Source organism: Oreochromis aureus, linkage group 7, assembly GCF_013358895.1.
Source record: "Oreochromis aureus strain Israel breed Guangdong linkage group 7, ZZ_aureus, whole genome shotgun sequence".
Classification (NCBI taxonomy): domain Eukaryota; kingdom Metazoa; phylum Chordata; class Actinopteri; order Cichliformes; family Cichlidae; genus Oreochromis; species Oreochromis aureus.
Window position 1 is genome coordinate 43,849,527 of NC_052948.1, and position 14,024 is coordinate 43,863,550.

Here is a 14,024-nt window from a genome sequence, read left to right on the forward strand (position 1 = left end):
AATGTGGCCTCCCATCACAACAGCAAGCATTTTAATAGTTTCACCACGGCTGACGCACGTGCTGCCTGAGTCAGACGTGTCTCAGTGGGTTAAGGTAATGTTTTGAAGATAATGAAGCTATTATTAATGCCAGTACTAATGAAAGTCATTCCATATGCCTGACAACACAGGTGTGTCTAAGGTCGAGTCTTACATTTTTTTTAATCTGCTGAACTGAGTCTGTACCATTAAGTAGCAACACCTTTACCAAAAGAGGATTGAATTGTGCTTAAGCTTCAATAATATATTGAGCCACTTTATTTATCTTAATTTTACGGAAACAAAATATTCCGTTTTTAACATGGTTTTTGGGCAGGTTTTGAGAAAACATTTGGCACTTTAGGTTCTTTCAAAACTTTGTTCATTTAAGTTTTGCCTCATTTGTTAAATTTATGAAACTTCTTGGTAAAATAATAGCTATTTCCATGTGTGGGAACAGCTGCCACAGCAAAAGCAGACTGTCTGATGCAAAAAAGAAGTCATCAAGGAATGCTTGAAAACTTGATCCCATGATTTGCGGGTTTATTTTGCAACTGTTGGGATGCAAGTGCTTGAATATACAACCAAAAAATCTTAAAATCTGACGTGCGTGAGAGGCGCTCCAGGAAAAAGTTGAAAAGTTGTCCAAAAAGAACATTAGAGCAAAATTACAGCTGGCCAGTGAACATACAGGTACAAAACAGACGTCTTGGAATAATGTGCAGTAGACAGGCGAATCGAGGGCAGAACTGTTTGGTCAGAGTACATAAAAATGTTTGGCGCAGACCAAAAACAGCTCACCAAATGTAATGGATTAGAGTTACCTGCATCTGGGACCGGGCAGCTTGCAGTGATTGATTTAACAATGAATTCTTCATGATATCAAAGAACAAATGCAGATATTGTGAGACCATTTGCCCAAAAGCTGAAACTAAACCATCAATGGACATTCTAACAGGATAATTATACTAATGACAAAAGGAAATCCACTAATAATGGGCTCAAAAAGAACAAATGGAGGGCTATAGAATCCCATTCAAATGGCCTTTTCTTCAAATATCTTGCAACTGAAGGGATTTTTACTTGGAAAAATGGTAAAATGTTTAAGACAGCGACAGTTACGGATCTAAAAGTTCCTTGGATTAAAGGGGGCAACTCTAAGACACCAAAGGTGCACTTACCTTTCACACAGAAGAAAGTTTAAACTATTTATGTACCGATTTCAGATGCAGTTACATTTTCATGTATAGAAAAATCAACGCACAAACGCTCACGTGTAACTCACCTTTGCGAGCGGTCTTAATGCTGACCGGCTGGAACCCTCCGTTGAGGGCAGAGGAATCAATGATGTCAGAGCTGAAGTCCCGGTGGTTCTTCCTGTAGATGAAGAGCGCCACGACGACGGAGATAACCAGGCACATGATCACTGCTATCACAATACCCACATAAAGAGCTACATCATCAGTAGTGGGGGCCACTGGAGAAGGGGTTTGGGGAAGAAAGACAAAAACAGAGACAGAAAAAAATAGTCTTAAGATCTCGTAATGCTTCCATTTATGACATAAAGCCTTTTTCTCTCAGTATGCAGGACTTGTGATGAAGCCATTATCAGCAGGGTAATATCCTGGTTTACGATTGAGCCGGATATTAATAACTATCTACTGAGAAATAAATGCACGAAGTATAGCTCCAGTCTTTTTTGATTAATGCTGACCTGCTGTGGCAAACACAGTTCATGAAAGAAACACGAGGCTCTCTTGATTGTTAAAACTGAGGCGAGATAATGATGCAAGCAACTTAGTTTGACACATATCATCAGGCCTTTTTTCACTGTTTGCTTTGGACATGTGTGACACGCTAAAAGGCACGCCAACATCTGTTCGCTATCTTGAATGCGAATGTTAAAAATGGCCTCAGAATTCTTGAAAATTAAAGAATCATTACTTAATAAAGTAAATGATGACAAAAATTCATTTAAACAGCACAATTAATAAAGAAGGCTGTTCCACCGCGGTCCAGTGACACAAAGATTTCTGCTCAAAACCAAGATCAAAAGTTCCGAAGACGGAGATGTCGATGTTTTCATCTTCAAATTACCATGCTCTGTGCTGAAGTTCAGTCCGTCTCTGTTTTTGTTCTTACACACTGCAGATAAGATCTAGACATGGCTCACATTTCTCAAATTGTCTTTCATCTCCGTCTCCCTCCCAGAGACTTTCTGTCCACTATCCAGCTGGAGAAGCCTCTGTGATTAGTAGGCCTGGCATGGATATATCTGCCTTTTAGAAATACAGACTCAGACAGGCTCTCATTAAAGATCAAACCTTTTAATGGATGCCTACTGACAGTCTGAACTCTCTTTGGTGTTTGATAAGGAATGTCCTTCACTGTCACCAAGTTGACAAATGGGGGTGAAGCCCTTATGTGAAGGACACGAAATGTCAAAAGGCATGTATGAGCATGTATGCACGTATTGTTCAACACATGCATGGACATTGCACAAGTGAAGTCATTGTCCAAAGAAAGGCCAAAGCAAATGCTTACAAACACACTCTTATCAACAGGAGAACAAAAAGGTGTTGTGATCGGGCAGACACAACAATTTTTGACATGATATGTGTGTTTAAATTGCACAATATCTGCACCAGTAGATGGCAGTGTCACCCATAAATCCATACAGGGCGCTTTGAAGACGTGCATGATGGCCGAGCATTCGTGTGTCTCAGGGATACAGATGGCACTCAGTCTGTGTCTCTTGTGTTCTCTTGCACAAAGGAGGATGAAGGAGCGGAGCGAAAGGAAACCAAGAGCAGAGTGCTTTCGTGACAAGTGAAAGTCACGAGTTGTGTCATTTTAATCACATACTTCCTTTCTGTCTTCTTTTTCAGTAACTTATGGCTTGATGTTTATTCCATAAAAAGGATTTCAATGTAATTAAATAAGTCCACTATTCAACAATTAATTTAAATCATATTACATTTAATTTCTTGATGAATCCCCATTGAATAATATTCAGAGTGACCTCCATTTCAATTAAAGTTCATTTCTGTAATTTTTATTGAAAGACTAGAATTTAAGTAGGAAAAAAGGGTATTAATATTGTAGTGCTCCCATAGATGTTTTCTGTGAGGAAGGACATGCATGTCCCAGCCATGACTCTTCAGCCTGGAGTGAGACATCGCATTAAAGATACATCCTCTAATCCTTCCTCTAGCGCAGACACAAACAGAAAACAGAGCAGGGAGCCAGTGATGAAAGTTTGAAAATGTAATTTCACCACGTTCCCTTTGCCAAGCTTCCCCGCAGTTATTTAACATATATCCCCTCAGTCGAACAATCTTCTATTCATGCTTTGATGATAAAGGCAGCAACCTGCTAAGTGTACGCATTAAAATGTATCACTTAGATTAATACATCCCTTTGAACGTGAGCCATTGTTGGAAAGTACAAGAAATGAAAATGAAAGGGATTATTGAACACTTCATTCTCAACGAGGTTGCAAAAATTTACAAAGGGATGGGTGAGAGATGGAAAATAATGGCCAAAAAAAAAAAAAATCAGCATAGATGTGCAAAACAAAAAAATAAACAAAAAAGCCCCAAAAGAGGTCTTTAAGAACCTTTGATTCTTAACCATAGGACATACCAACAAATGGGCTCTTTAAAAAGGACACATTTAAACAACAACCCAAAAACAGCCAGATTCATAAAGACCTTTAGCACTAAGAAGCAACAGTCTTACAGAGGCTCGCCCCTCACTCCTACCAGAACATTGAGTCAGCCCTAAATTATACATGAAGAGACAAAAATCTTAAAGCAGCTGAAATCCACAGAAGAACTGTGCAAGAACAACCTACCGAAATTCTTCTAGCTGAGAATTTTGAAATTAAAACATATATATATATATATATATATATATATATATGTATATATATATATGTATGTATATATGCACACACACATACTGAGGATATTTCTATGAGAACTGGTGATATTTTAAAGCAAATGGAGGTAACAGCAAATATTATTTTGAGTTTATGCTCTTGCCTGGTAACTGATCAGTAAACAATGTTCATTTCCGAAAGCTTTACTATCTGGTAGGTTAAAATGTGTGCTTGACACGATGCATGAGCCGCTGGTGAGGCAAAGTTCGCCAGGGTAAAGAGCAGGGTCAGCTCTTACTTCGAGAATAGTAGCGTGGCTGTAAACAAGCAGCCTGCTAGCACAGACACATTACGAGGAAAGGGTTAGGGCAATCAAAACAGATCATATCCTGAGGTGGGTATGAAGTAAAAAACAGAAGAGCCGCAATAACTCGCAGGTGGACACAGAAGAACATTCGCAAACATGGGTTTTCATTTTCTTATGGACACGTTGTTGTGTTTTGTTTTATGCTTTTAGTGCAAAACGGCTATTTCTGAAATGTTGCTGTTTGCTAAAAAGGAGGATCTGTATGTAAGACTGCAAATTCAGGTCGCACACATTAAAGCATTAAAGTTACCTTAAAAAAAAACAAAGGCAGACGTGAGAAGAATGCAGAAATAATGAAAAAAAGAACGAAATGGGGGGGGGGAACAAAACAAAACAATAACTCACATGAATTTCCAATATCATTCTCGTCTTTTGCCTCAGAGGACTTCTGATATAAGGAACCTTGAAGAGAGAAGCGGATATGGATAGCAGAGAGAGAGGTATGGAGAAGGGGAGGGAAGAGAGAAAGATGGGGGTGGGGGGAGGAGGAGAGGGATGATGAAAATCAAATTTCCAACAGAAAAACAAACTCAACAAATGAGACAGCAACAAACTCATGAGTAGGAGTGATGGCACGGGGAAGCGATCTTTCTTGATTTGGCCCCTCCTCTCTATATCTGTGTATGGAGATGGATGAGGAGAGCAGGGGAAACATGGAGGTTCTGTAAGAGTGGCGCGATCCATCAACTGGGCTTAGTGCCTTAGCAGCGGCAGGACTGATGCTGGCAGGTGAGGGGGATGGAGGGGCTGATAAAGTGTGGGCTCCAGCCGAGTCGGTAGAACCTACAGCCTTTCATCTGTCACTGGAAGGTGGATGGAGAGGGCAGTGCGCGAGATAAAAGGAATGATTATGTTAGGGAAGCAGGAAGTGGAAAAGGGCTGAAGGACAGTGATGTGGAAAGTTGAAGACATGCGATTGAGAGATTAGAAAAATCTTCAGCTAAGATAGGTTGTTTTTTTTTTCAAAAATGTGTGTGTGTGTGTTTTTTGGCCAAAGCTGGGGTCTTGGTTGGTTTTTGTTGTGGCCAGGTTGTGCACTGAAATGAAGTGCAAAGCAGGCTAGAAAGACAGAGCCAGGAATAGTGCGCAAGCACACATAATATTCAGTCTCCCTGGGACATCCATAAACAACTATACAAACAATGAAGTCCTTATTGGAAAAGGGAGAGAGCCACGGGCAGACAAGTGGACTGACAGGAAAATCAATGGCCTGATAGATGGGATTGGTGTGTACATGTAATCAGGCAACCGGGATGCCGGGATGGAGCAGAGGGAGGTTGGCTGTTGCGTTCAGTCTAACTGATGGCCCATTTGAACCCATCCTGTGGAGTTTCTATTCAGCCCAACCGAGTCTACAGCACAGCCGACATAAAGGCATGCTTCAGTGGGTGGGCTCCGAAGGAAACGTCAGAGCCCCGAAGTTTATTCTTTATTGGCAACACAGAGCTCGGAGAGGAAGAGGGAAGCACAGTACAGGAAATCATTGTCTGTGTTTTAACAATTACTCCTTTGAATGTGACAGATTTCCAATCTCTGGGAAATACACTGTCATTTGGGGAAGAGAAAGTCATTTGTCACGTCATTTAAAGGCTCCTTACTCTTCTGTGTTTAATGAAATTGCTAATTACATGACAAATAATATGTATTGACATTTTAACTAATCTTCGAAACCGCATATAAAACATAGAGGATATAACTTTATGGCGTTTGGAGGCTGAACTGAAACTTAAGAGTCTGAACTGAGGCTTAGGAGTCACGGCTGTCCTGCCTCTGGTGTTCGATAGCGATGAAGCGTGTCCCCTTGCTGGAGTCGGTGTTCCCCTCTCTCTAGATCAATATGTCAGAGAAAATGTCGTGTCAGAGAGCAGGGTTACCAAAGGCTTGAAAAACAACATCAGTATCAAGGGCTGCAGACCACAGGGGGAGCGCAAAATAGAGATTTAGACAGGTCAGGCTAAGTGAACAGTGAAAACTCTACATGTGTAAGAGTTGGGAACTTCTCTCTGAACACGCAGAGTGCAACCTTTCCAGATCAATTTAAAGACACGTAACCTTGTTAAATCCAACCCCTCCCCCCCAAAACTCCCTGACAGTCTAAATGTGATAAACAAGCTGCAAAGTTAATTATAACAACTCTTTTTACGCGAGTCAGTTGTGTTTCTGCAGGAGGCAGTGATGGAGCTGAGCACCACATTCTATTTCAAGGTCTGGTCTATCAAATTCCTTCGGTGGATTTCGGTGATGGACTGCAATTGAAGTGATTTAAATAAATTCAAACAACAGAAAATAAGATCAAGCTGCAATGGAATCCACAGACATGTGTTTGCTCAGATCCCGGCCCTGCACTAGAGGGAGCAGACCAGCGGTCCAAGGTGAGTTCAGATTGCACACAACTTCCATTCCCAATCATATTTGCCATAACATGAGCTTTCAGATAATGGGCCGTTCTCCTAAATGCTTGTGGAAATGGTCATTAGCATTGACATAAGTGGCTTCACCCTTTTAGCTTCCCCAAAAAAAAGAAAAGAAAGAAAATCAATCTCTGAAATGATCCTAAATCTATATCATTATGGCTTTATATTCTCTGAAAACTAGCCATCAATCTACCAAGAACTAATGCTTTTGGTGCAGGCTGAGTTGCAAAGGGCGTACAGAAGGGCAGGAAAGTGTGGGGTGAACATATGTTGTGTTGCAGAGGGAAATAAAACAAGACGAAGAGAGACAAATAACAGCACATCTGTCACGGCCTTCTTATTGATTTTTTTCTCTCTCTCTCTCTCGTGCTTCTATATGCCGTTTACATACGTGCTCCCTCTCGTAATGAGCTAATGCAACCTCTCTCTGATGTTAAAACGTTTCCTGAACACCATCCTTAGCACATATAGAACATGCGTGTGAAAGAAGGCATTTACTTCAGAAGCGTACAGATCAACCAGCCATCTGCATCTGAAGATGCATATTGATCATCGATGTAACCTACGCTACATCACATCGACAGGTAGCAGTTTACAACCTTATGGTGCAGCAAAAACTCAGATCTGCTGCACACAGCAGTCGCTAGCTGTATCAAATTTTATACATCTAGCAGTTGAGCCGCTGTTATATTATTAGTGTCACATCACCATCTGTAATAGGTTATACACACGACAGAGGCATTTTTGACAGTGATTGGGTCCAACACCTACAGAGATGTTTATTAAATAGGAATTTTATTCAACTAGACACAGAGTTTAATTCACTTACTCTGCGATGCTCTCTCCCTTTCACAGTCTCTCTCTTTTTATTAAAGGCACAGAACCACTACTAGCACTTTTGGTTTAGTTTTGATGTTTTAGGATGTTAGGTGTTTCACCCTGTAACAACATAATACTGCGGCGCGCATGCAAACACACACACGCACACACAAACGTGCATCAAAGCAACTGCGGCTCGATTCTAATCTGTGAATGTGTTATAAGGCAGAGGAAGCAGGATTGTTGGCTTCACTGGAGTGCGTGGCTGTTTTTAACTTCACTGGAACAAAGAGGAGAAGAAAACAATTCTCTGCCTGCAGAAAAATATCTGGCTGCACCACAAACTGGCTTTAGTTTGCTACTTGAAAGACAAAGTAAAAGCAAAGAAAGAAAAATGCTGGTGCATCTGGATGTCTTTTGCGGTTTTTTTAAGTTATTGTAATACCAAATGATATGTATTTGTTCACTTTACAGTTAACGTAAAGGCCAGCTCGGAAAAGAGGGCGAGTCCACACACGTGCTACTTTGTGGCCTTGCGTTTCCTTTAGTTGGACGCAGGAATCCAGAGTTTTTAAGTAAAGGTAGTAATCAAAGCAGTTTAGTTGTTGTGCCCCCTCCCCTTTGTGTAATTACTGCATAATGACTTATTATTTTCAAATATACCTCCCAAATTCTTAGCTTGTGACAAGGATAATTAGTTAGATTGCTTCCCCTTGCGGCCAAGTACTTTTTTTTTTTCTTTAAACATGTACTTATGCTTGCAATAGAACTGACACAGGAAGATGTGTGGTGGTTTTTGATTTTATGTTGCTTTGATCAAAAACGCTTTTGTCTGTTGTGTACATAAAAATAAAGAGAAACAGATCAAGTGCAGAGGACAGAGAGGCGTTTCGGCTTGTCTTATTGTTTATGTATGAGCGAAGTGAAACAGACTGGGTGAGGACAGGGTGAGCGTGTTATGTGAGGATGTGAAACACAGCGCGCAGTGATGAAAGAGCACAGTGAAAGTCCCGGTCAAAGGGTGAAGAGATTTCTTTTGTTGGCAGGTCAGACAGTCGCAGAGGATTAATCGGGTACTCACTCTGCATGCACAGCCCATCGGTGCAGTTCTTAGACTGGAGCACCATGCCCTCACAGTCCTTTCCCCCGTTTTTGGGTGCTGGGTCGCTGCATTCTCTCCTCCTCCAGTGGGTGCACTCTGTCCCACAGGTGGACCACTTACTCCACTCTGTCCACAGGCCATCCACTATCACATAACAGACAGGACAGATGAGGGTCGAGTGAACGAGATGGCAAATGAGAAGATGAAGATGAATTTAGCGCGCGAGCAGGGGGAGTGGGTGCGGTGGAGGCACAAACGGGGCGGAATTTCGGCAAACGTACAGAGTCGCATCAAATTGAATGCATTTCGTTTATGTGCACCTGAACTCAACACGCCCACGTACACATGGGCGTGTTATCATTTTAATACCTGGGCAGAGAGGATTACACGGTAGCTTCTGGATGCCTTGCCCTTCACAGATGGCACCGCCATTGAGTGGCGCTGGGTTAGTACAGCTGCGTGTGCGTTTCTGGTAACCACGGCCACAGCGACTGTTACACACTGACCACTCTGTCCATGTCGACCATCCACCGTTAACTGGAAAACACGGTGATAAAACATGTTAAACAGAACTCTGATTGATCACGGTCTGTGAAACAGTTAAATTGAATAATAATATAAAGCACAAATTTGCGTGAATTAGAGTGAAAGAACTAAACCCATGAAATTAAAAACTCTGCCTGTTTGTTTTCAGTGACCAGCTCATTAATTTGACTGTCTAAGAAAGCCCAGCTCAGAGGTTCAAGTCATTTGCCTACTATAAAATGTACAAATATTGTTCATTTTGTTTTGCATTTTGACCTTAAACTATCGGGCAATTACTTTGCACTGCAGACAGACAGTAAATTCTGGTCAGACTGCTGCATTTTCCATTCACTGATTCCCTCTAATGCCTCTCTTCCCTCTCTCATCCATCTCTGTCAGCGACTAAATCCAGCGCGGAGTGACACCAGGGCTTGTGGCTGAGAACAAGTCTGTGGCATTTCAGATGGTGGAACCGGGCCCCTTGGAGTCTCAGACCTTCAAATGTGACATGCTTATGAGTGAAGCCCAAAATATTGGACTCTAGAGGAAGACCCACATTTATTTACTGTCTGCTTTCTCTCCTCCATGAATAAAGGCTCTATCTTCTGTCTTTCGCTCCTCTTTTTCTCTTTCTCTCTCCCTGCCATTTTCTTCTTATCAACTTACTGTTTCTAGTATCTTTGTCTGGGATTTTGCTGGAAACCTCTGGGATATAAACACGCTCCCTTTCCTTCTAATTTATATATCACTAGTATTAGGCATAGCCCTTATTCTCTAGGTTTTCTCACACTTCTTTGCAGGGAAATGTGTATTCTTTCATGTACAGTAATATTGTACAACAGTACTGTCAACTCATGTTTCCCCTTTCCAAAAGAGTCTTATTTCCAAAACAGCTGAACGACTGTGTAAAATCAAAAGATTTGCAAAACTATTTTTGTTTCACATTGAAACAAATGTTTCCAACAGGTCTGAACCAAAGGCAGGGCAGTTTAGCACATGGACTACAGACTTACTACAGACCCATATCCAAAACATGTACATACTGTTTAGCATCAAAAATGCTGGTCACCTATACCATGTGCACTAATGTTCCACCCATACCATTTCTGATACTGATACTTTTAAGCTGTGCACCGGCCACAAGACCACCATCCTTCTCACCTTCAGCTCATCGCCCACAGGATGAGGCAGAGAGAAAGCTGCAGCGTTTCTGGATCTTATTTTTATACCATTTGTTTTTATTTGCAGAGGTTTTCAGAAGTGTTTCTGAACTCAAGCTGTGTTTTCCACTTTTCCACCACAGAATCATATCTGGTGCCACATGAGCAGCCAAAGGGCACAGCCATTCGATAACAATTTGCAGCCTTTACCCTGGTGTGCTGAGATTTATCCAGATTCTCTGAATCCTTTAATGATATTACACTATATACTGTAAATGATATGATCCCCAAACTGTTTTTTTGTTGGCCTATCCAATATTTTGACATGTTTAGCTTTTTTTTTTTTTGATGAATACAGTGTTTAACTGATTTATAGATCAGTGCAATCTCTTTCACACTTAAGAGTCCCAGCCTTTTTAGGAAATCAGGTTATACATGAATGCTTGTGTAGTCCTCTTTGGAAAGGAAAAGGACAGGCTGACATCAAAGTGCTTTTTTGACACTTGGCTCTAATATACTCTGCAAGTAACATGAAATTCTTGAGGAGACGCTTGTCTCACTGCCTTCCTATTATAATACTAACCATGCAGTAAGTCCAGGGAGGAGATAAGGGAACATGATGAGAAAATTCTGGCTTTGAAACTAAACTCTGATAATGGTATCAGACATCTGGTCACCTTTGTGTTATGTGCACTATATGCACATCTGCATTTATACGCCGCCTTTATTTAGAAATATGCATTACACTGTTTGTGCAAAGTGAATAAAGTCTGTAAGCACTTCTGCACCTGAAAGAGGGCAGTTGTTTTATTATGCAGTTTTTAGAGTTAAATTGGCAAAGCCATGAAATGTTCTATCAAGCACAGGATGAACTCTGCTGGCCTCAGTTAAATGAGCTATCAAGCCAGTAGTCATTTCTACAGAAAAAAACAAACAAACCAATGTCTGAGGTTCAAAGGAACATTTGCTTCACGTGTCATTTGTTCTGTCTTAAGTAGCCTCCAGCAGCTGTTGAAGTTTAACGTCAGAACCGTGCTGTGCAATAACAGTCATGTTAGCTGATGTTAGAGAGACAGTGCGCGAGACTGCGTGAAACCACAGCGGGGGTCTCTTTAAGCACAGCTCAGCCACATCAGCACCTCTGCAGATCAAAATAGAGAAAAAAAAAATCACAAATCTTCCATTCCTTGCACACCTTCTGGCAGGAACAAAATGAGTGAATGTTACACGCTGCAGGAGAGAGAGAGAGAGGGAGATTTGATGTATGCAGAGTGACTTTGAAATTTGCTTTTACTTTGAGCCGAGCTGAACTTCTTAAAGGAAGTTTCCTCAACACTAGTGTCTCACTTTACTAATCAGCCGTGTGGTTAGTAAGAACAACGAGCTGGTCAGACACATGTAAACAACTTTGTTTTAACGTGTAGAAAGGTAAGGCTGTAGGTTACCATAGACGATAACTGTGGCAGTTGTGCTGCGTCTTTTTGCCACAATGTTCTTTGCCACACAGGTGTAGTTGGCCGTGTCAGAGAGGCGAGCCTGTTTAATAATGAGGTTGTGGTCGATGGTGATGTAGAAGTTTCTGTCGTCTGCAGGGTCGATAACCTCCTCGTTCTTAAGCCACTCCACCTACATGAAAACAAAGCAAATAGGAATGTGAAAGAGAGAAAAAAACAGCGAGCTTGGAGGCAACAGAAATGCATTTTTTTTTAAAAATAGGAGGATGTGAAAGGACATATAAGACAGTCTGACCTCATTAAATTGTACCAAAAATCAAAGTGAAGTGTTTAAACAGTGATCGTTTTTGTGTAGTTTCTGTCTAACCTCTCAAATAACTGTGAGTGCCAGGATTACTATGTTTACGTCTCTGAGGTCCTGCTACAAAAAGTCAATAGCTATCATGCTCTTTTTATTCTCCCCCTAGAACAAAGCGCTGCAGTAACAGCAGCGCTGTCAGACAACAGAGACAAGAAAACTCTCCAGAATTCCTCAGGCTGAGAAGCTCTCTGACCTTTTCTTTTGAGTTTCATTTTTCCAAATGAAACTGATATTGCACTCCAGGCACTATCGCGGAACAGAAGATCATTTGGAGCCTTTATTTGCTGTAATTCACCGAGATCCCTTTTCTCTCTTCAAGAAGAGAGAAAAGAAAAACATGTGCCGCCTCACAGTCCGCAGCCAGTTTGATTCAAAATATTTCCTGGTTCTCTGGTTTTCTTCAAAGAAACTGTCCAGTGATGAAGAGGCCTGGCAAACAGCTAACTTCCTGTGCATTGTGATAGCCCATGAGTAACAGGGCCTGATAAGAGATAAGACACCAAGGAGGACTACAGAGAAAGATAAGCAGGATGTTTATAAAGGGGCTTTCTCATGAGAGATAGAATATCGCAAAAAGTAGGGCAATAACCTGATATGAGACTGGCCAAGACAAAACAGTCACTGTTGTTTTTGAATTTCTTAGGCAACAACACAGAAACAGCATTTTGTCCTGTGAAAACATACAATACACTGGCCATTGTTATAAGACCGGCAATGTTAGGAGTTTCTCAAAAGAGAATATAGACCGACTATGACATGCACTGGGATATCAGCATCACCGGCATCGCACCTCTGCAAGACTACCTGCTCTTTCTTTTTCTAGTTTTTGCTATGTACTAATAAAGGTTATCTTATCTTGTCTTAAAACAGCGAAGAAGCTTTAAAATAGAGACTTTAAATACTTCCTTACACAGTTAATTCTCAGTAAACACATCCCAAATTGTTGCATACAACACATCGACTGGCACTTATCCCCATCACACACTTACATTGGAACAAACACGGGGTTTAAACCACAATATCAGCAGAGCTTTTCAGTGAACCTCTGTAAGCTTAATGTATATTCGCTGTTGATTTGGTGCTTATGAGTTTTTTCCTCTATAAACACGTATCAGTCGAATCAATCTCACAGAGCCACGAGGGATGCAGTTTCATCACTTGCCGTCTATTAAATAAAACTAAACATTTCTCTCCCTTGAGAACAAAGTGCAGCATGACAGACTGTATATCGCAATATATAGGAGCTACATCATTATTTAAAAAATAATAATTTCTACAAGGAACTCATGCAAAAAGAAATGTTTTATGTTAACCTAGTTCATTAGACTTCTGTCTAGATCATTAATAAAAGCAGAATTTTACTGATACAACTGGATGACAACTGCAATATATACATATACATATATATACGCACGCACACACACACACACACACACACAGGAAATAGCTGTAGAGGAATTTTAGCATTTTAGGCAGAAATAAAGTAGTTCTGTATTAAAGCAACTCAAAAAAGTTAGGCTACAGGTGACTTACAAAATTGGACACTTGGAAAAATGTTGCCTGGTCTGATGAGTATTAATTTCTGCTGTGGAAATCAGATGATGGGTACAGAATTTGTTATAAACAACATGAAAGCCTGGATCCATACTACCTTGTATTAACGCTTCAGGATGCTGGTATTAGTGGAATAGTGCAGGGATACACTTTGGGCCCCTTTACCAGCAGGGTAACACATCATATCATAAAGCTCCATTCATGTGTTCACTCTATTCAAATATCCTCTACAGTCACCAGATCTCAATCCAATAGATCACCTTTGCAGTGTGGTAGAACAGCAGATTTACATCATGGATGTACAGCTGCTGAATCTGCAGGAACTGAGTAAGAATTAGGACAGATTGAGGGTAAAAAGGGGTCCAAT

The 14,024-nt window shown here is 40.9% G+C and overlaps 1 protein-coding gene across 2 annotated transcripts in view; it reads right to left on the reverse strand.

Moving 5' to 3' along the window:
- unc5c (unc-5 netrin receptor C) overlaps positions 1–14,024 on the reverse strand; it is a 125,108-nt gene that overhangs the window by 16,478 nt on the left and 94,606 nt on the right. The window contains exons 5-9 of one of the 2 annotated variants that reach the window (XM_031742616.2): positions 11,734–11,914; positions 8,973–9,140; positions 8,583–8,747; positions 4,614–4,670; positions 1,304–1,495 (exon numbers count right to left, since the gene is read on the reverse strand). In XM_031742616.2, the coding sequence (XP_031598476.1) occupies positions 1,304–1,495; positions 4,614–4,670; positions 8,583–8,747; positions 8,973–9,140; positions 11,734–11,914 (763 nt within the window). The remainder of the gene's footprint in view (positions 1–1,303; positions 1,496–4,613; positions 4,671–8,582; positions 8,748–8,972; positions 9,141–11,733; positions 11,915–14,024) is intronic. The other variant, XM_031742617.2, reaches the window with a different exon arrangement.